The following is a 24,151-nucleotide window of genomic DNA, read 5'->3' on the forward strand; positions in this document are numbered from 1 at the left end:
AACTGCATTAATTTATTGCATTCCTGCATTGGGCTCTCACATACTCTCTGGCTATTTCATAGCCGTGGTGGGCTTTTCTCTCTGTTTAGTGCTGAACGCAGTTGACCAATCACAACAGATTCATCAGACCAGTCACCACAGATTAACTTTGAGCTAAGTAGGGGTTTGGGAACAAATGAATCACTGAACGATTCATATGGGAGTCGCTGGGATAATTAGGTAAAAATAAATGCAAATTATAAGACAATGAAAGTGCTTTTTGAACTTGCATGCATATGAGCATGTTGTTGGTGACCCCCAAAACCAAAATATGACCTTTTTGAATGCAAAATAGGGGCTCTTAAACAAAGAAAAATAGAAAATGAATAAAAAAATGTGTATTTATTTGACACAACTTTGATTCTTGCGTTTGCAAAATAATGTAAACCTGACTGAGTGCCTCACTTCCCCTTTAATGTGAAATTAAATGCATTGGATTTCATTTAATTAGATTCTCAACTAACACCTCATGAACTTTTTAGCAGATAGTTTTGGGAAATTTTTTGTGGTCCACATGGGGGCAGCTGAGACAAACACCAAAAGCCTCTCATAGAGACGATGGTCTAATTCTCAAACAAACAAAAACAGGACAGAAATCCCTCAGTCAAGACCGGTGTCCAACTCGTCTCTCTGGCCTCCATGGTCAACCGCTCCCCAAAGCCCTCGTCAGGGAAATGTTTGTCAAGTGGAATTGTTTAATAAAGGAAACAAAGAATATGTTTTATAGAAAACAAAGAAAAATGTCTGTTAATACTCTAATGTACTGCTGATTGAGTCTCAATAAGATACAATTATAGTTTTCTCTCTATGTGTGTGGGTGTATGTATTGCTATGTGTATGAGGAAAACATAATTTTGGTTTTCTTTTGTAAATTGCTGCTAACAATTTTTCTAACTTTAACAAAAATGTTATCATTTACAGTTTTTGCTTAAAATAACTAAGGTTGCCTTAACATAAGGAGCCATATTTTTAAACATGCTTTTATTTATTTGTACACAACACCTATTATTATTATTATTATTATTATTATTAATAATACAATTGACTGTAAAAAAACAAAACTTTTTTTTTTTTTACAAAACTTTAATCTTTAAATAGCTTTATTAGCATATTTTGTAAAGTTGTTGGTGTGCAAATTTTATTCGAAAAGTTTTCCAAAAGTTTGTAAAATTTTTATAAAAAATTATATTTAATAAAAATTAAAAAAACATGAAATACATGCTACATTTGTACATTTCATAAATATGTTAAAAATTAATTTGCTTATTTTATTATAATATTTTTTTAATTATTATTGCTTTATATTTTAGAGTCTTTTACTATAAATGAATTAGAAGGCTTCTGAATATATAAAAATAGATTTATTTATTCAGAATGCAACCTAATTAACCTAGTCAAGCCTTTAAGCGTCACGTTAAGCTGTATAGAAGTGTCTTGAAAAATATCTATTCAAATATTATTTACTGTCATCATGACAAAGATAAAATAAATCAGTTATTAGAAATGAGTTATTAAAATTATTATGTTTAGAAATGTGTTGAAAAAAAAATCTTCACAGAAATTGAGGGAAAAAAAAAAACAGGGGGGCTAATAATTCCGGGGGGCTAATATTTCTGACTTCAACTGTTCATGCTTACGCACTCATATTATATTTTTCATATTATATTAGTAAATATAAGTAAACTATCTTAATATAGTTGATAAGATAAATCAAAATCAGTATCTGCCATCTATCTGAGGACTCATTTTCTAGATCCTTTAATACAGGATAAAAAACGCATAGAGGAAAAAATACCCAGGAGCAATTTAATCATATACATATCAAATGTATTTTTTTCTCCCCCTTTGGCTAATATTGCTCAAACATGAATAATTAGGAAATCACCACCGGCAAAATATTTCTACATACATTACGCTCATATATGTGCGAGATTCGGCCTACCGCATAAAGCAAAGGCAACCTGATGCTGGAATCTCTCCAAAAAAGCGTTGAAAATAATCATGGTGAATAACATGTTTCCTGTGGAGAGGAAAGGGAATTCCACGGCTCACACGAACCACCAAAAGAGCCTGTCGCGTTTGGCACCCACCCGCATTTATTTGCTTTATAATTACCCAACGGCTCCGTGCAGTAATAGTTTGTGTCATAGGAAAGCAAATCACTCGGCTTCCCTGGCAGGAGACCGAGGATCACATGACCCGCTTGGGACGACCTCACAACCCCTCTTAAAACAACACGACCCTTGCATGTTCAAGCTCTGGTGTCAGAAAGCACTCCGACACCTAAATTACTGCTCCGTTTATCATTTCAGCTGATATAGGTTTATGAGATGGGCGGTTTGCGTGGATATCTTTTAAATCTGCTTTAATCTGAGTGCCGCGGACTGTTTGGTGGGCTTTGATGTATACTTTGCAGATAATTAACAAGAACTGGGTCAGTCTGGGCGAGAGAAAAGCTTTTTTTTCTTTTAAAAAGGCTGTCAAATGTTGATGCCAATTTAGTAGTGAGCAATTCGGGTTTTTTTTTTTTTTTTTTGCATGGAAATGAAATTCAAAATAAACAGGAGATGTTTTATTCATGGCCATGCTCTTTCTAAATCATTATTTCATCTGAAAGAAGTCCTAATTGTGGGGCTTGCTTGTTGTTGACTAGGATGAAGCATTTTAATTGTTGGTTTGTGTGACAATTTCATATTTGAAGTCATCTTGCCAAATGAATGACAAACCAATCAAAAATCTATTAAGATTATTAATTAAATTTGGAATCACAATTTCATCTCAAGAAGTGAAAAATCAACATGAAATGTAAAGTAACAAATAAATAAGGCTAGAAACTCTAGATTTACATCTTAAAGTTTATAGTTAACATTTTATCTTCAAATCAACATTAATTATAGGATAATTATAATTAAATTAATAAAATTAATTGTAATTAAATGTTAATTTAAAGATAGATATTCGATTTAAATTTACATTCAAATTTATTGTCATCATGTACAAGTACAAGGCAACGAAATGCAGCTTAGGTCTAACCAAGAGTGCAATAGCAGCAATTGCATGACAGGCATAAATTATAAAGTGCAATTGTAGAAAAACTATGGGTGATATTTACAGATGGATGTACTGTGAACATTATATGCAGGTTGTATTAACAATGAACAGAGATTTACAAAATATAAAGGTTGCTATAATTAATCAGAAGTAATTTGAACAATTACAAATGTGTGTGTTTAGTGGATATGCACAAAGTGATATGAATATGTACAATTTTAATTGTGCAAATATTAAATAATGCAGTGTTTATGGGGAGTGTGAGATGTGGGGGTGTATGGGGGGAGAGATAAAGAATGTTAACTTGGAAAATCTAAATCACGAGACGTAAACTGACGTATAATTTCAAAGTTGTAAAACATCGACACATAATTGCAAGATATAAACTGTGATTTTTTTTAAAGGTATAAAATCAAAATGAATTTAGGATTTTGGGATGTAAACTGGAAATTCTAAAAAATATAAACTTGGATTTGTAAAATGTGAACTCGAAATGATATGTAAACTCTTAATTATGAGATAGATAACTCCAAAATGCAGAATGTAAACTTGAAACCGGCACTGTAAAAAAATCTTGCTGACTTAAATGAATCAAATTCACTTTTCTAGTCATCTCAACTGACATCAATCATTAATTCATTTTCTAGTCGCTTAGTCCCTTTATTAATCCGGGGTCGCCACAGTGGAATGAACCACCAACTTATCCTGCACATTTTTACGCAGCGGATGCCAGTCCAGCCGCAACCCATCTCTGGGAAACATCCACACACATTCAAACACACACACACTCATACACTACGGACAATTTAGCCTACCCAATTCACCTGTACCGCATGTCTTTGGACTGTGGGGAAAACCGGAGCACCCGGAGGAAATCCACGCGAACGCAGGGAGAACATGCAAACTCCACACAGAAACGCCAACTGAGCCGAGGATCGAACCAGCGACCTACTTGCTGTGAGGGTACAGCACTACCTACTGCGCCACTGCGTCACCTTGACATCAATCAAACTGAATAAATATTAAGTTAAACTTTGAATAACTTATACAATTTAGTAGAAACCTGGACTAATGTAGTATTAAAATAAGTTAAAGCAACATAAAAATATTTGTCTTGACTTTTTGTCGCTACATTTTTTACAGTGTGGGATTGTCAAATGTCAATTTTGTAAAGGCAAGATGGAAACATGATTGTAATGTTTTACGCAGAGGATGCTCTTCCAGCTGCAACCCAGAACTGGGAGACACCCATACACTCTCACATTCATGCACGCACTCATACACTATGGCCAATTTAGTTTATTCAATTGACTTACAGCGCATGTCTTTGGACTTTGGGGGAAACTGAAGCACCTGGAGGAAACCCACTCGAACATGGGGAGAACATGCAAACTCAGAAATGCCAACCAGCCAGGACTCAAACCAATGACCTTCTTGCTGTGATTTGACAGGGCTAACCACTGAGCCACCGTGCTGCCTTAGAAACTTGGAATTTTAAAATTTAAACTCTAAATTGCTATATTTAAAACATATAGTTGTAAAATGAAAACTTTCAATTGTAGTAAACGGATTATGGAATTGTGAATTTGGAATTTTAAGATGTGAATTTGGAATTGCAACATGTAAATTCAGAATTGTGACTTAAAAAATGAGTTGGAAAATGCAAAGTTGCTATTGAAGTATGTAAATTGTGGGAGGTAAACTCAGAATTGTGAGATTAAAAACTCAGTATTGCTAGATGTAAATTTAGAATGGGAAGAAGTAAATTAACAATTGCAGCATCCAGATATTGAAATTGGGAGATGTAAACTCAAATTTGTGAAACATAAACTTCAAAAAAGATTCAGAAATAATCAAACCTGGAGTTGTATGATGTGAACTCAGAATTGCGAGATTTAAAATTTTAAAAAATGTAAAATTTGTTTAACAAATATCTGTATACATTAAAATATAGGTTAGTTGTATTTGCTTCTATTCAGTCCTTGGCCAATCACATGCTCTCACGTTATTAGTACTCTGTAAGCATTATCTAAATACATTTGATAGATATAAAAATAAACTTAAACTAAATAGATTGTTGTGTGTTTTGCGATATGGTGTAATAAATTTGAATGTGTATTGTTTTTCTTATTACTTACAGCAGTTTTCTCAAACTCAATTCCTAGAGGGCCGTAGCTCTGCATAGTTTAGCTCCAGCCACCTCCAACTCACACCTGCTTAATAGTCTCTAGTAGTCTTGAATGCCTTGATTACTGAGCAAAATTGAGCAAAACTGTGTGCAAAAATGCGGCCCTCCAGGAATTGAGTTTGAGACCTATGATTTACAGCATATACGTAGACATTAAATTTGACTTGAAAGTCTTGGAAAGGTCATGGAATTTTAGTAATAAAAATGTGTATGAACCCTGATTGTAGTATGCAATTTTTGAAAGTGTAGGATGTAAACTTGAAAGTGGGAAATGTACATTTGGAATGGCTAGATGAAAAGGTGGGAGTTTGAATTTTAAAACTGTGAAATGTAAATGTATATAAAAAAAAAACAGTATTGCAGTAAGCATATGTTGGAATTGTAAGATGTAAACTCGGAATTGTGAAATGTAAGCTTGAAATTCCAGTAAATAATAATTCACAATTGTAAAAGGCAAATTCATAATTTTATTATGCAATTATTGAAATTGGGAGAAATAAATTTAGAACTGTGAGATATAAACTCACATAAACATTAAATTGTGAGAAAAAAATAAAACATAATAAAGTTGGTAAGAAAAGGAACAAAAATGAGAAGTGAGCAATTAAAAGTTAAATCATAAAAAGCTGAAATAAAAATACAAATTATAAAAACTCCATTTATCAATGGAAGTGTAATCCCAAATATATTTAACATAGTTAAAAAAGAAAAATATGTAAAAAAAAAAAAAGTCAGCCCTTTTGACCTTCTTGTGTGTCAGGACTGTCGTTTAGCTAACATTTCCCCTGCGACATGGCCTTTAACCATTGTTTACAAGCATATGTTGATTCGTATTAATCTGGTTCATGTCGCTTCGGTGGGTTTTGTTTTGAGTTGCGCACCCTAGGTGGGAAAAAGCACAGCACCACTGACAGCTGGACTCTGGGCTATGGAGTTGGGCTTCTTACACTGTGCAGATGTGGTCTCCTGCTTTGTTTTCCTAAGTAATTATCATCATTAAGTCAAAGCATGTGTCAATCATCTGCCTATGAGTTGGGCTCAGTTCAACTCCAAAAACCAACTTAATGCTTGAAGTGCGTCAAAATTCGCCCCAACTGGACTCATTAACACTAGAAAAAAGGCAAGTGCTTGAGATTAGTTCAACTGGCAGTCTTGGGATTTATTTTAGTGAGTTTGAGGATTTTCAGCTCTTGGTTAAGTTTATGTAGGGGTCAGTGACAAAAGGAGGGATGGAATTATGAAAAGGACAGTTCTTTTGATTTGATACATAATGAGCATGTTTGTAGGAATGCAATCTTTGTTAAAAATTTAAACCGTGAATTGTTAAAAAATACTGTTTAGTTACTTTACTTGCCATAAAAGTTGACATTACTTAAAAAAGTTAGTAAATCAATGTAACTTCGTTGACCTAATTTTTATAATTATGCACATATTTCATTTACTTTATAATTTTAAGGATTTTTTTTGCTTTTTTAAAGTCAACTAATTGCCTTTTACAGTGTAATTTTTAAACATTTATTATTGTATTTTTATATTTTTTATTATTATTGTTGTTGTTGTTTTTTGCTTTACTGTCAGAAAGGTTGTGTAGCTGTATATACACAACGCCCCCCCTGTTTATTTTGTTTAATGACTTGACTTTTCGTGTTGTCCACAGGTGGAAATGTATATTTGGCTTCACCATATAACCACATCAGCATTTACATCACACATATCACAAAACAAGTAACACAAATACATTTAATTTCACTGCAGAAATCATATTAAAAACTCAATTAACCCGATTCACACTTGAAATCTAGTATCTAAAATTCTTAGCATTTGATACACATTTTTCTTTACTTGAGCTTGCCTAAAACGTCTTTTTAATGGCAAAAGCTGGAATTTTAGATTTAAGGAATGGGAACAATCTTCAATAATAACGTGTTTTTTGTTTAATTCTCATTAGTTACATTAACTTGGTGTCTGTGGGATCTTAAAAAGTTTTAAAATGTCTTAAATCTCCAAATCAAAATATTAGGCCTTTAAAAAGTCTTAAATTTACTGAAATATTGTGTTGTAGGAATTCTTTTTTTTTAAACAAGTCTTAATTTTCCTTTGTTCATGTATTGCTACCCAATCTGGTCAACACCCTACAATCACCAACAATCCATCTCATTTTTAACTCTATTTACCATAATGGTTTAATTATTTTTCTGAAAATAACATTTGTTTAAAAGTGCTCCATGTATATACTGCTGAGGACATCGACATGAACAGATTGTTTTGCATAGATTTAGTTCATTATAGTTTTTAAAACTTTTTAAAACAATTATTATTATTTTAAAAATAATTTGAAAGAAAGTTTATGTTGGAAAATAAGTGTATGAATGCAAATAGAGCTTGCTTGTTTTTTCTAAAAATATTTAAAATATAATTATTTTATTATTAAATTACTATTGTATTATTACATAAATTAAATTACAATATTTTTTTTAATTGGGCAAATAAAAATATTTTCCATTTGGGCCATTTGAAAAAATACTTCTCATTTAGCCCTTTATGAGTCTAAAATTGCATTCATAATGTTTTAAAAAATGTCTTAAAAAGTCGAAAATTGTTCTTGGTGAAACCTGTTGAAACCCAGATTTCATTTAGTTGTCTTTGTGGTTTACCTACCTAATTTGATTTAGTTTTGCTTTTTATATTATTTTAACTTTTTTTTTTTGCTTTTTTTGGTGCTTTTTCCACATTAAGCCCCATTTAAAAATATTCTAAAATACATTTGAATTCGAAAAAGGATATAAATATATTAAACGTATAAGAGAATTATTTTCTGAGTGGTTTGTCCTTTATTTAAAAGATACATACATAGAAAAAAATAATAAATAAAAATCAAATCATGTCAGTAAATGTGTTTTCATTACCAAATCTGTTTCTTAATTGATAAAAAAGTATGACTTTATTATTATAGTTAATTTTCCAATTAATTAATATCCTAAAACTAAAGTAAAAACAGGAGGATGGTAGCATACATACACTCTAAGAATTGCAGGGTTATTTAAAGCAGAATGTACTAAAATATGGACAAACCCAAACATTGGGTTAAATTTGGTTCTATAAATTTAATTAAAAAGATAACCCAGTTGTTGGCTTAGTGCAGGTGTGCTCAACCCTGTTCCTGGAGATCTACCTTGCTGCAGATTTTCGCTCCAACCTAGATAAAACACACCTGCCTGTAATTATAAAGTGCTGTTCAGGTCCAAATAAATTAGTTCTGGTGTGTTTAATCAGGGTTGGAGCTGAACTATGTAGGAAGGTCGATCTACAGGAACAGGGTTGAGCAGCCTTGGCTTAGTTCATATGGCCCCCAAAATTGCATTGAAAAAAAAAACAGTTTTTTTTTTACTGTGTAATAGTGATATAACTTGCATTGTACAAACGATATTGTACAAACTGCATTTAATATAAATATCTTACTAAAATGATTAGACCGTATGAAGCCTATTTTACAGACAGACAAACTTTAAAAAACAACAACAACACAGAGTCCAAAAGAGACAAAGAGACTGTAAAACGAAGATGAATGAAGTGCTCATGTCGATGAACTACCATTCGTTTTCACTTAGGAGTCCCGTGAGCCGTGGTCAACCCTAAATGCATGTGACGTCCGCGTCGAGTTATTCTGGATCAGGATTGATGCGCTCTGTGTAAAGTGTCTTAACCGCATGTGGCACGACTCGGGCACATGCCATTAACCCCAAACCCACTCACATCTGAAGAACAAAACAAGACGAGTCCCAGACACTGCCGCTACTCAAGATGTGCTTTTATTGAGAAAAACCTGCTACTAAATCAAATCTCCAGTGCTGGGTTACATTGCTACATCTGTTGTGTGCTTTTTTATTTTTAAATGCAGTGATAATTAACTTTGAATTTGCAGTAAATTGAATTCATGATTGCACATGTGTGATTTTGAAAACATTTTTAAACCGATTTTTAAAATATTTTAAAGGAGATTCAAATTTTAATTATGAGTGTCATCAAGCTTTTCTTACTTTGAATTAAAAAGGTCAATACGTAATATACGATAATTATGAAGCTATAATATAATTTACTGTTTGTAATTTTTTTTACATGACATTAAATGGTTTATTATTTATTTATTATTTTTTTATTTATTAAAGGGCAAAATTCTGCTATTTAAATGACTTACCCTCATGTCATTTATATTCTGAGACCTTCGTTGATCTTCAGAACATAAATTTAAATATTTTAGATGAAATCCTGGAGCTCTCTTATACTCCATAAACAGAAACACGGTCTAGAAAAGGAACCAAAAACGTTGTCAAAACATTCCATGTGACTTCACTGGTTCAAATGTAATCATACAAAGCTCCAACATTTAACCCTTTAAATGTGTTAGTGGTTTTAAGATTCAATGATCTTGAATGTCATTATGTACTATGTACTTAGTATAATGAAATAAAAACAATCTAGTGAAAAAAGCATAAAATATTGCACAGTAATTCATTAATGAGTTTTTATATACACAAGAATAGTATAACACAAAATTTTAAATATGAATGGAGCACTGATACAATACTACACGTTGATTAAATGCGAAAAGAAAGTGGTAAATACAGTATTGCACAAAAGATGGATTAGTATGAGAGTGTCATGGGATGTGAACATGTTAACTATAATATAAAATAATATAATATAATATAATATAATATAATATAATATAATATAATAAATATAATATGGTGATACGGTGGCGCGGTAGGTAGTGCTGTCGGCTCACAGCAAGAAGGTCGCCGGTTCGAGTCTCGGCTGGGTCAGTTGGCGTTTCTGTGTGGAGTTTGCGTGTTCTCCTCCGGGTGCTCCGGTTTTCCCCACTTTTATGTTTTGTTTTGTTTTGTTTTGTTTCAAGTATCGTTTTGTTTAGTTTTGGTTTCGTTTAGTTTCAATTAAATTAAATTCAGTTTATTTATTTATTTTTACTTTTATTTTAATTAAATTTAATTTTGTTGTTTTGTTTATCCTTTGCTTTGCGTTTAGTTTTTTTGTCTTTCAATACTATTTACCTTTCAGGTGTGTGATACTAAACACAGATCCCTTTTAAACGTTGTATCTCCATCTTTAAAAGCTCAGCTCAGAGCGTTGTGTATCTTAACAGAATCCCATTCCCAGCTGTTCCATCTTAGCCGTGCGAAGCCTGACATTTTCCCCTTGCTTTCCATGGAAAGTATGTAATTATAAATTGCCTGAGATTGGCAGGTCGGTCTCATGCATTCTGACAGCGGGGGCACTCAGAAATGTCTGTTGGACGCCTAAGTATTTTTAATTAAACAGTTTTTTGGCACACGGGGCCTCCTTTTCTCCTCGAGTTCAAAGCGTGTGGCTTGACCCATGTGTTAAGAGTTTGTATCAATTTTCTGCAAGGATGTTTGACTTGGCCCTGCGAAGCATGCAATGTGAAATTGTCTTGTTTAAAAGCAAATTTGTTTACCATTCAGTCTCTCTGCACACATGTGCGCCATGAGCTCTCACTGTTTAGTTACTTTGGATTTGCGACGATCAATCTGTTCTTTTTCTTTTGCGCACACTCTAAGAAACGAGTAGCGAAATACTTATTGTTTAATGTCAAATGGTGTGTTGGAATGTTGTGGCTTTATATCTACCGTAGTAGATTTAGTCTGTCTAAATGATGCAGTTGTTGAAACTATTTAGTGAAGCGGAACTACATTACAGTATATTAAATAGAATACCTTTACTTTTACATTTACATTTAGTCATTTACTAAACGCTTTTGTCCTAAGCAACCTGCAATTGAGAAGGGTTAGGATTTTCCTAGGATATTTATTTATTTTTTTTAACAGAGAAAGTGCTTCTTTTTGGTAGTTTTGGTATTATTCATTGTGGTTCAGGTGTTCTCTGAAGAGATGAGTTATTGCCGTGTGAAGGATACCAGTGTATCTGCAGTTTAAGTGGAAATGAGAAGATCAGTCCACTAATGTGGAGCATTAAATGAAAAAGTTTTGGAAAGTGACTTACAGCCTCTCTGCAATGGCACTACAAGGCAGAATAGAATAGAATAGAATAGAATAGACTTTATTTGTCATTGCACAAATAAGCAAAACGAAACTGTTGGTGCTCTTTCAGCAACAAATGTTCGTATATAAATAATGAAATAAAAAAGTAACAGGAAATAAACAATAAAAATATAGACAATACAAGAGAAATTTAAGATTTTATTATTTATATAAGAAAATTTACACAAAAAAGATAAATGTTCAAGCCTTACTGCAGGATATTTAAATGGAAATTGTCTCGGTAGTTATTAAAATGCACAAATCAAAAATTATTATGCAAACTACTACTTAAAATGAGCTGAATCAACACTAGTTTTATTTGGGACAACTTAATTGTTTTACGTTCAATCCACTTAAATAAAAAAAATGATTAAGTTAACTTAATCGATTTGTGTTGGGACAACACAACAGTGCATAATTATATGTAAAGTATTGGAATTTTCATGTAATTATGCTTTATTATTGTTTTTTATTAGTTTAATTTATATTACTGTTTGCTTATTCTATCTGTTTGTTTGTCTGTTTGTTATTGTGACTTCCTAACTTGAATAAGTGAATTCACAATAACGACAAAACATTTTAAAAATCTAACAAACCTGAAAACTAGTTAAAAACCCATTTGTGCTCCAAAAAAATTCTAAAATGCGGTTCAAACAGTCATATGAATCGCTTCGCTTGAACTGTTTCATTATCAAGTGTGTCAAGTTTCATCAAATCAATATGCCTTAATATGATTTTTTTTTGTCATGTCATTTGAATGTGTATGTATTTGTATATATATATATATATATATATATATATATATATATATATATATATATATATATATATATATATATATATATATTTATTTATTTATTTATCCTTTATATCCATCTCATTACCAGGTGGTTCTGGCCAAAATGGCTGCACAAAAGTTTCAGATACTAAATTAGACACACATAAAACGTCATAAAAATTTACTTTTACATGATTCTTTTAGGTAAGACTTCAAAAGATATACAGTTGATGTCAGAATTATTAGCCCACCTTTGAATTTCTTTTTCTTTTTTAAATGTTTCCCAAATGATGTTTAACAGAGCCAGGACATTTTCACAGTATGTCTGATAATATTTTTTCTTCTAGAGAAAGTCTTATTTGTTTTATTTCAGCTTGAATAAAAGTAGTTTTTTTTTTTAAACAGCATTCTAAGGACAAAACTATTGGCCCTTTTAAGCTATATTTTTTTGATAGTCTACAGAACAAACCATCATTATACAATAACTTTCATAATTACCCTAACCTGCCTAGTTAACCTAATTAACCTAGTTAAGCCTGTCACTTTAAGCTGTATAGAAGTGTCTTGAAAAATATCTAGTCAAATATTATTTACTGTCATCATGGCAAAGATAAAATAAATCAGTTATTAACGATGAGTTATTAAAACTATTGTGTAGAAATGTGTTGAAAAAAAATCTCCCTGTTAAACAGAAATTGGGAAAAAATAAACAGGGGGGGCTAATAATTCAGGGGGGCTAATCATTTTGACTTCAATTGTATAAGATATGAAATACAAATATAAGATGGGTGTGCTGTTTTGTAGGCTGCATTGTTATTGTTTGCTTAACTGATAAAAAAAATCAATAAATATATTTAGAAAAAAAAACTTGCCTTGTCGACATGAATTTGAGACACGATAAATATCTTAAACATAAAAGAGCGCTCCTTATTAAAAAGCTCTACGCAATACAATGCGACTTTTCTTTGCTCTCTTTTAAACAAGTTTGAAATTCCTCCATCATATCAACTTACATGTTTCAGAACAGAACATGCCATTTAAAGATCTGCTCCTGAAACCATATTTTCACCTTTCAATTTCCAATCTATTGTCATATTCTTTCACCGTGCGCAAGATTGAATATGTGATTTTGTAATGACTAACCTTCGTTGTCTAAAACGAGATATCAAGCCCAGTCATTTTGTTAAAGACAGGCGCAGAAATGTGGCCGTTAATGATCCCGCTTGTTATTGTGTGTGTTTCTTTGCTCCGTCCAATTTGAGAGCAGAAAGTGTGTGTTTCTGCTGTGTACACGGTTGCGCTCAGCGATAGCAGGGAACATCTGTTTTGCGCTTGTTGTTCCTCTTGGCTGCTTCTCAATTGGATTTCCTCAAGCAGGTCCAAGAGCTGTCACCTCTGCCAGGCTCTGTTAGCTATCACCGCCGGACCCTATATTAAGAAGGGCTTTCAGGGCTAAGTTAATAACTCTCCCCGCCTCCCCTGACTGCCTCTTTTCGCTGCCGGGTGGCCTGCGGGTTTCCCTAAAATGCTCCTTCTGTCTTTTTCACAGCTCCTCCAGGCCTCAAGAGGGCCTTATGTGTGCTCATTCTGGCTTGATGCATTGCTTGCTTTGTCTTTAGCTCATACAGAAGAGTCACCTTGAAAGCATGCAGAAAAGATTCTTGATCGCTTATCACAGCTTAATCTGACATTTCGAATCTAGAAATTTGGTAGTGTTGTACATATGACTGAGCTTTTAGCAAAAAAGTGAGCGAGAGTACAGAGAGATGGATAAAGCACAGCTCAAACTAAAATATTTTTTCAAATTTGGGCAATGTGGTGAATCTGAAATTTTATGTTAAATCAGAGGTCAGATATTTTGTTAATGTGACTGAACTTTTATGCAAAATGTGTAAAAGCTATTTCTTTTTTTTTCATCCAGGAAATGTGATCCTGAATATTTGTAGTAATTTTGTTTGTGTAACTGAGGTTTATGAGAGATGTGTTAAACCAATTTTTTTTTTGGTTGAATTTTTTCTGGTTTGATTTTGTGGAGATTTTGTTTATATGACCGTTTATCAATTATGGATTAAACTTTTTATTTAATCTTGGCAATTTGGTGAATCTAAAGTTTTTAATCAGAAATGTTGTTGTGAATCTGAAATTTTGAATCAGATTTTTTTTTGTGAATCTGAAATTCTGAATTAAATTTTTTTGTGTATCTGAAATTTTGAATTAGATTTTTTGTGAATCTGAAATTTTGAATTAGATTTTTTGTGAATCTGAAATTTTGAACCTGATTTTGTTCATGTGACCAAGCTTTTGTCAAACATGGATTGAACCAAATTTTTTTTTCATTCGTGCAATGTGGTGAATCTGAAATTTTGTGATGAATCTGAAATTTTGTAAGGATTTTATCAAATATGTATTTAACCAATTTTTTATTTCATTAAATTTTTTATTTACAATCAGCTTTTACTGATTGTAGATTAAACCAACATTTTTTTCTACATTCAGGCAGTGTGGTGAATTGGACATTTTGTGGTAAATTGGAAATTTTGAATCTAATGTTTTGTGGGGATTTTATTAATGTGACTGAGCTTTAATTGAATATGGATTAAACTATTTTTAAAAATTCTTTCAGGCAGTGTGGTAGATCTGAAATTACGAATCTGAAATTTTGTGGTGATTTAGTTTACAGTGTGTTACTGAGCTTTTACCGAATGTGGTGTAAACCAAACATTTATCAGAAATTAATCAGAAATTATGGAATTAGACATTTTGTGGTGAGTCTGAAATTTTAAATAAGAAATTTTGAAGTGATTTTGTTTTTGTGATCAGAGGTTTTACCTATGTGGATTAAACCAAACTTTTTATTGAATTCAGGCAAGGTGGTGAATCTGAAATTTTGTGGTGAGTTAGAAATTTTGTGGTGATTTTGTTTATGCGACCTGCACTTTTATCTAATGTGGATTAAACAAAATGTTTTATTTCATTCTGGCAATAGGGTCAATTGAAAATTTTGAATCAGAAATTTTGTGAAAATTTTATTAATTGACTTAATTTTTATTGAAATTGAAGTGCAGAGACGGATAAAGCCCAGCTGAATTTTCATGGCAAATCTGATGTGTATTAAATATAGCTTTGGATTTGGTGAGCATAGTACTTTTTTGTTTTTTAAATCTTTAAAAAAAACTTTTTAATCTGAAATTTTATGGGAATTTGCACTGATGATTTTATTGTTTTTATTATTAACAGTAAAATGTAATTTATATAAAGATACATTTTATAATACATATTCACATGTGTTCATACAGTATATGTTTATTTATTAGTTTTTTTTGTGACCCCCTCTGACTTTAATTGCTCCAGTTTGTATCCTGGCACAAATCCAATATTTAATATTTTATTTGTTAGTTTCATTCTAACCTGCAATGCTTTACCATCTTAGTAGTCATAAGCACTGGCAAACAATATAAGTTCAATTCTCACTCCTTCACTTTTTTTTTTCAGAGACCATTTGCCCCTTCCTGCCTCACTCCAGGACTTTTCAAAGCTGACTGGCAGTGCGTTAGTTTTCTTTATTTCAGCAGCCCGTGAGACCACCCTGTGCATGCAGGCATATGAAATAAGTTTGGCTATAGTGTTGATAGATTGGATCAAATTATTTCGTCATTGACAGGCATAATTTTAACGGGCAAGTGTAGCAAATTTGAACCCGCTATATAATATGTCAAAAAGTCCAGAATTAAAATCGTATCCAAGTAAGTACAAGTTCACATGTTGCAGTGTTTTATAATGGCCGATCTTTGTCCAAAACACTAGTCATCAACTTTAGATACATCAGTGCCTAAAGCTTATTCATGAGTGTATTCATTGACAATCTTCATGAAATTTAATTGTAAGGCAAATATATAATGTAAAGAGGGCAAAAAAAATTTGTTAAGATAAATAAAATAAAAATACTTTTTAAAATTATAAAAAATTCAACTGAAATTTATAAAATACATTTTTTAATCTAATAAAACTAGATAACTACTAGTTCAGATCAGATAATTGACAACATTAAGTATTGAAAAAATGTATTAGATGTTTTCTAATATGCTATATTCAAATATGCAACATAAATTTGCATTTATGTCTCTCTTTTTATTATTCCATAATTCTGAAATTCTGAAAAAAATCTTTACAACTTTTGTAAGACCTTTAAATATGTATAAAATAATTAATAATTAAAATCTACAAACACAAATGTATAATATATATGATAAAATAAATATTTAAAAGTAATAATATACTTATATGTGCTGTGTATATTTATTATCAATATATTAATACTAGTGCTGTCAATCAATTAAAAAAATTAACTAATTGATCACACTTTTTTGAAAATTAATTGCGATTAATCACATTTAAAAGACTGAAACTTGTTATTTTGTCTATTCAAATGTAAAATGTATGTAAACACAAGACAAAAACTATTTAAATTCAAAATATAATTGTTTATTAGAATTTTTGTTTAACTTGTAACACAGATTTCTTCATGTAAACAACAAACCCACAATAAACCATCAAGATCCTGGCTTGTCAGCCATATTTATTACAGAAATGAAAACACCGGCATGTTAATGCCATTTGAATTTCAAAACAATCAATGCCAATAAAGAAAAAATTGATTTCCAAGTTGGATTCTAAGTGGACTGCAAAAAAATGCCAAAATACAGGCATTGCAGATATGGAAATGGAAAATAATAATAATAATAATAATTATAATTATAATAATTATAATAATTTATTGATTAAAAACAATTGTACTCATTGAAAAGTTGTATTGCTGTGAGTTGAGAAGCTTAATTATATACTATATATTATATATTATAATTATATATAATTATATATACTAAAGTAGAGACTATTTTTTTAGTCCTCCTTTACATACATCCAGATGCTAAGACAGTCCAGTCTGTTGACATTATCGGGGTACAATGTGGACCTTTTCTTTTGAATGATGTGAGCTGAGAGTGCAACGCAATCTCACGGCAATTCGTAACCTTTGATTTAGTGGCTACAGACAACGACATTTAGGCAGGTTTGTTGCTAAGAAACGAACACGCGCGCGCGCACACACACACACACACACACACACACACACACGCACACACACACACACACACACACAAAGACCAGTGCTGTGCACAAGGGGGTGGCCCGGTGGCTAGAGCCACTGCCCCACTTCCCTCATTGGCTAAGGTGACCCTCTCAGGAGGCACTTGCTCTTCACTTTGCAATCGCGTTGAGCACCTAAGGGTCTGTGGCCTGACACACAGACGCACAAACACAGACTGACAGACAGACAGACAGACAGACAGACAGACAGACAGACAGACACACACACACACACACACACACACACACACACACACACACACACACACACACACACACACACACACACACACACACACACAACGCGCGCAATGACAGGGCACAGCCGGAGCGACTCCCTTCAGATTTAACTCCGATGATCGCGTTCATCAAATTTGTTTAAACTAAGCGTTCTAAGTATGGCTGTATTTCACAAAGATTCCGACACAAAAACGCAAAGCATACGCTTTTTTTTGCGTTTAAGGAGGAAACAAGTCAAACGTAGTGAAACCTAATCTTACACTTTCTGAGTACATTTACATAAGACACCATTACACTGATTTGAATATGATTAAGATAATACTCATGTTAAGAGTCAACCATGTAAGCAGTGATTTTTGACTACCTTAAAGGATCACCGAGTCACGAAATGCTGAGGTTTTTCTTTTCGTTCGCCATGCGGTATCAAATTTCATTAAAACAGAAGTCGAAAGTTAAAAATGAAACATCTGAAATTGCATGAAACTCTGGTGATGCGATATTAATTGTTTTATACTGAAACTTGCCTTTAAAAAGCTCTTCCTTGGTTTTATCTACATTTCTCTGCACGTTAAACACATGTCGACCACAACAGGAAATAAAAAAAAAACCTGCAACTGCGTTAATTGTGTTAATTTTTTTTTTACGCGTTAATTATTTCAAATGAGTCGCATGCGTTAACTAATTTTGACAGCACTAATTAATACACATATGCATGCATATATTTGATAAAATGTTTATTTTAATGTATTTAAAAAATATGTATGTATATGCTAAAATTATATATGAATTTTAATAACTATGTAACAAAATTGTTTTGAGCAGTTTTGTTTTTATTTATGTGTATCACATACACAATTGAAGTCAGAATTATTAGCCCCCCTTGGAATTTTTTTCTCTTTTTTACAGTATGTCTGATAATATCTTTTCTTTTGGAGAAAGTCTTATTTGTTTTATTTTGACTAGAATAAAAGCAGTTTTACAAAATTATTATCCCCTTTAGGCTAATTTTTTTTCGATAGTCTACAGAACAAACCATTGTTATACAATAATTTGCCTAATTACCCTAACCTGCCTAATTAACCTAATTAACCTAGTTAAGCCATTAAACGTCACTTTAAGCTGTATAGAAGTGTCTTGAAAAATATTATTTACTATCATCATAACGAAGATAAAATAAAACAGTTATGAGAGATACGTTATTAAAGCTATTATGTTTTGAAATGTGTTGAAAATATGTTCTCTGTTAAACAAAACAGGGAAAAATAAACAGTGGGACTAATAATTCTGACTTCAACTGTACACAATAAATATATAATACATACAAAAATGTGAAAGCGTGGGTGCCAAAAAAAGTAAAATAACGGCTGTTAAATTACTGACGTTTACTGCAAAATAACAGATGTTAAATTACAGAAATTTCCTTAAATTTAAATTTCCGGTAAATTTCTGTAATTTACAGTCTGTTATTTTATGATAAATTTCTGTAATTTAACAGATGTGATTTTTTTTTTTTACAGTGTACACAATATATTACCAAAACCGAAACCAACTTTTATTTTGGATGCAATTACTTTAGATTATTTTTTGCCCTACACTACTTAAAAGTGATTTATGTTTGCTCATATTAATAATCACTTCCCAAAAAACTCTAAATTGATACAGTAGGTGAAGTGTGTTTACAATGTTTTTATCTGCCGTTTCTCACCTTAATTTAGAGTTCAAGCTGACTTTAAGTGGGTTAATGTCCATCATTTCAATCCTCCCTTTACGTTTTTCATGAAGGAATTCTGCCAAGATCTGTGTTTCACAGCTGGGCCTGGTTTTGCGCTCTCTGACATTTCCCAAAACGTCTCCGAATTCGATCCGGTTCTGCAGTATATCAGCGTCAAGACCCACAGCTGACATTTGGCCCCTTTCTAAAAAGACCGCTGGCACTTAAAGTAAACGCTGTGTATACAACTTAATTAAACTGTTTTTCTGGGGGGCGTCAGAGACATTAGTGGGTCTCTTAAAAAAAAAAAAAGAAAAAAGCGTGAAAACTGTCTGATTTCTTTTCTTCCAGAGCTTTTCTGTCTCCTATTTCGGTAATTAATGCCACATGCAGGAGTTTCTGCTTGACACAAACAGAGAAAGCCTGGATCTTTTGACCCTTCCAGGATTGATTCCTCAGCTTTAGTTTAACGTGAAGAGACGTTTCTTTGCGTTTTCTGTACGTAATCTGAGCAAGATGAAAGTCAGAATGGGTGTCCATTAGCTGTGGGATAGTCAGGATTTATTTGTTGAAGAGCGATATTAGCGATGCACGTTCACTGACCTTGGACAGAATTGACTTCAGTGTTATTAGCCGCCGTCACAATTATATACACCATTAGGTTTTACATTTATGTTTAATTAAATGGCTGTGCAGAGATAATTAATTGGATTTTTAAATCTTTATACAGTTTTTTTCTTCCTATAATTGCAGTAAAATGTATTGGTAACACTTTAAAATAATGGTCCATTTTAGTTAATGCATTTACTAGCATTAACTAAGTAGAAATAATCTTTTAAAGCATTATTTAATCATAGTTTAACATTAACTTATGCATCATGCACAGTTGTGCTTCTTTACATTAGTTAATGCACCGTGAGTTAACATTAACATTAGCATTATTTAACTTAAATTGCATTAACTAATGATAGCAAAGATGACTTATTACCAAGGAAGGAAAGAAATGTGAGGATATAAATACAGTCTTTCAGGTTTATTAAACTCAAATCAAAACTTAATCAAAACAAGGACAGAGAGAGCATAACAATCAGACATCCTGGAAGTAACGTACACAAGAGACAACAAATAGCTTAACAGAGGGATATATATAGTGGAAACAATTAGGCTAAACAATATGATGAGGGGGTGGAGATTAAATAACTATTGTGACTATTGTATTTTAAGAGGTGACTCAAATGACCATGCATGACAAATGAAAACATGGAACTAAGCAAAACACAAACAATATATATATATATATATATATATATATATATATATATATATATATATATATATATATATATATATACACACACACACACACACACACACACACACACACACACACACACACTGGAAAAAAATATATTCAGAAATGATTCCTTGGATTTACTCACTTTTTTACGTTAAATGTCTGTAAACAATTTATTTGGGTTGAATTTAAACAAATTAAGTAGAGTTTTATTACATTTAATTTGTTAGTTTAAATTCAACACAAATAAATTGTTTGCAACAGTTTTGCAGACATAATTTTTTTAGTGTATGTGTATATATATATATATATATATATATATATATATATATATATATATATATATATATATATATATATATATATATATATATATATACATGACAAGCACAAGTTAGAATTATTATGAATAATTGGTCACTTTATTTTGATGGTTCGTTTGTTAAATTTAATTTACATTGCATCTACATGCCAACTATTTCTAAGTAGACTGTTAGGTTGGGGTCGGGGTTAGTGTAAGTTGACATGTACTTGCAAAGTTTCTTATAGTCAGTTAAATGTCTGTTGAAGGAGCAGTATCAGCGGATATTAAGCAGACAGTCTACTAATACTCAAATGGACCATCAAAATAAAGTGTTACCGAATAATTATACTGTTATTTTTTAATATACACCCATTGTGGACATTTTTATGCTTGATGATTAATTAAGTAGATTTTTAGGATCAATATTTAACTTTTCACATCTATTTATTTATTATAATTACGATAAAATAATAGCAACAGCAATAATAATATATCAATGCTTTAATTATATGAGATTATAATATATGTGTTTTATTTAAATATAATAAAAATGTAATTTAAATAGTTAATGTAATGTAAATTAATATTTTTTTAAAGTGTGTGTAACATTTATGTGCAGATATTACTTCTATTTTTATATATATATATATATATATATATATATATATATATATATATATATATATATATATATATATATATATATATATGATTAATATTGCATTATATATAATTCATATTTAATTATTTATTAAATAATAGTTTATTAAATAAATTAACTTATTTTTTTAACAATATAACATTTTTACAGTTCATACTGTGCTTTGTTTACGTTATTGACCATTTTAATATTTTGGCTCCAGACTTTCGGTTTCATTCACCTCCATTGATATTTTTTTACATTAAAAACGTCTCGTTATGCTGCTTGATATTTATTCATTCATTTTCTTTTCGGCTTAGTCCCTTTATTAATCTGGGGTTGCCACAGCGGAATAAACCACCAACTTATCTAGCATATGTTTTACGCAGCAGATGCCCTTCCAGTTGCAACCCATCACTGGGTTGGGTCACACATACACACTCATTCACACAGATACACTATACCCATTACTTTTGGACCCTTAACAAGTGTGAGGCACATACAGGACGCAAACTGTTGTAATTCCTACACTGATTTGGATGTAAATACTCTCAAATAAAGGTAACAGTCTGCAGTAAAGCACATCTTGTTCGTTTTATTTCAGATACATTGTGTTGGTGTATAGAGCCAAAAATGTTTTGTGAATTGTGTGAATTGTGTCAATGTCCCAATATTTATGTACCTAAGTGTATTCCTTTATTAATCCTAGTCATTTCTCCCTTAGGCAACTAAGTCATAAGTTCTAACAGAATACCAAAAACGAACCCACTTCTGCATCACAGAATAAGATCAATATATTTTTATATGTATAAAGGGACTAAGCTGACAAGAAAATGAATGAATGAATGAATGAATGTAATGAATGATAACATTAATAATGCATTTTATTTTAAGATGCCTATGAAAATAATCACGGCAACATACAAAAATAGATAATATATGTGTATTTGTTGCCATTTTAGTATATAAAACTACACAAAGACACATTATTACAGCAGATGTTGACACGTATCTGGCTTTGCTGGTGTAATTGTGTGTTTGTATGTTTCGCACCGAGCAAACCAACCTCTGTTTAAAATTGCCCTGAACATAACCTCAACCCAGCCTTCAACCACACACACACACACACACCTGATACTCCTCGTGTCGTCATCAAAGTCCCTCGCTATTCTCTAAATTGAGAAATTGCTTCCAACCGCGAACAGCGAAAGGCCTAAAAAAAGTCTTTCTCAGGGATAAATTAGTCCAGTGGATAGATACTGTTTCCTTCCATTACTGCTTACTAAAATCAGATGCTGTTCTTTTTTTCTCTCTTTCTCTCTCTCTGAGACATTGTCACTCCATCCGGTCAGCTCCATTTGTTCCCGAAGCAGCATCATATATATATTTATATATCTATATAGCAGCGCCGCTATTCTCTTCTCTGCCCATACACTGTGTCCCTTTAATCATAGTTTTCATTTCAGTACATTGAAATTTCCCTTACCAAGGACAACGTCATAAATAAAGACAAAAAAAAGAAGAGGAGAATCTTGTAGCTGCTCGTCTCGCTAACTTTTGGTGCATTAGGGGATAAAAAAAGAAAAAAAAGACGAGGTGGTCAGCTGTGAAGATTTATAATCATTTATTACTGCGAGGCGAAGTAAGTGAAAGCGTGAAGGCAGACATCCATAAAAGAGGACGAGTTTCTGTGTCGCGTCAGAGGAAATGAGGAGCAAAGGCCTTCTTCTCTGAAACACACAGTGATCTCGGCTGCGCTTGTACTATTCGATTCACTTTTACTGTATGGGGCTTTTTGGAATAATCATCACTACAAAACAGCTTTACAAAAAGGGCACGTTTCATTACAATCAAAATCAGAAAGAGTTAAGGTGTTGAAATATACACTACCTGACAAAAGTCTTGCTGCCTATCCAAGTTTTAGAAACAATAGATAATAACTTGACTTCTAGTTGATCATTTGGTATCAGAAGTGGCTTATATGAAAGGCAAAGGCATCACGATTATGCTTATTTTACCGAAATAAAATATGATCATGCCTTGATTTTAATTATTTAATTAGGACAGTAAGGTCGGATTTTCCTAGAGTACAGAATATAAAGTCATGGTGCAGTGGAAAAATAATTAACATTGTGTATGACTCCCATGAGCTTGGAAGACAGCATCGATACATCTCTGCAATGACTCAAATAACTTAATATCATTTGTCATCTGGAATGGCAAGGAAAGCATTCTTCCAGATATCATCAAGATTCTTTGGATTCATCTTCCATGCCTCCTCCTTTATCCTACCCCAGACATGCTCAGTAATGTTCATGTTTGATGACTGGGCTGGTCAATCCTGGAGCACCTTGACCTTCTTTGCTTTCAGGAACTTTGATGTGGAGACTGAAGTATTAGAAGGATCGCTATACTGCTGAAGAATTTGCCCTCTCATGTGCTTAGTAATGTAATGGGCAGCACAAATGTCTCGATACCTCAGGATGTTTATGTTGCCATCCAATCTGCTGATTTCTCGCATATCCTTACATCCTCTCATTTCAGTGAGAATCTTGGGTCCATGCGGGTATATGAATAATGTTGACCAATTTTCAATTTGAGGCCAGTAGTTATGTCAAAAGTGAGATAAAGTACATTCAGATGGTTGTTTTTGCAAAATATTGCCCTTCAGTTGTATACAAAAG

The 24,151-nt window shown here is 32.0% G+C and overlaps 1 protein-coding gene across 6 annotated transcripts in view; it reads left to right on the top strand.

Annotated features, from left to right (window-relative positions):
- The window catches only part of LOC101884238 (adhesion G protein-coupled receptor D2), a 139,230-nt gene that overhangs the window by 43,381 nt on the left and 71,698 nt on the right, over positions 1-24,151 (top strand). The window contains exon 21 of one of the 6 annotated variants that reach the window (XM_087304312.1): positions 15,626-16,042. The exons of the other annotated variants lie outside the window; for them this stretch is intronic. Within the exon in view, the coding sequence (XP_087160438.1) occupies positions 15,626-15,712 (87 nt within the window). The 3' untranslated portion in view covers positions 15,713-16,042. Of the gene's footprint in view, positions 1-15,625; positions 16,043-24,151 lie in introns of those variants that run through there. 6 annotated transcript variants of the gene reach the window in all.

Source organism: Danio rerio, chromosome 22 (genome assembly GCF_052040795.2).
Source record: "Danio rerio strain M-AB ecotype USA chromosome 22, GRCz13ab, whole genome shotgun sequence".
Lineage (NCBI taxonomy): Eukaryota > Metazoa > Chordata > Actinopteri > Cypriniformes > Danionidae > Danio > Danio rerio.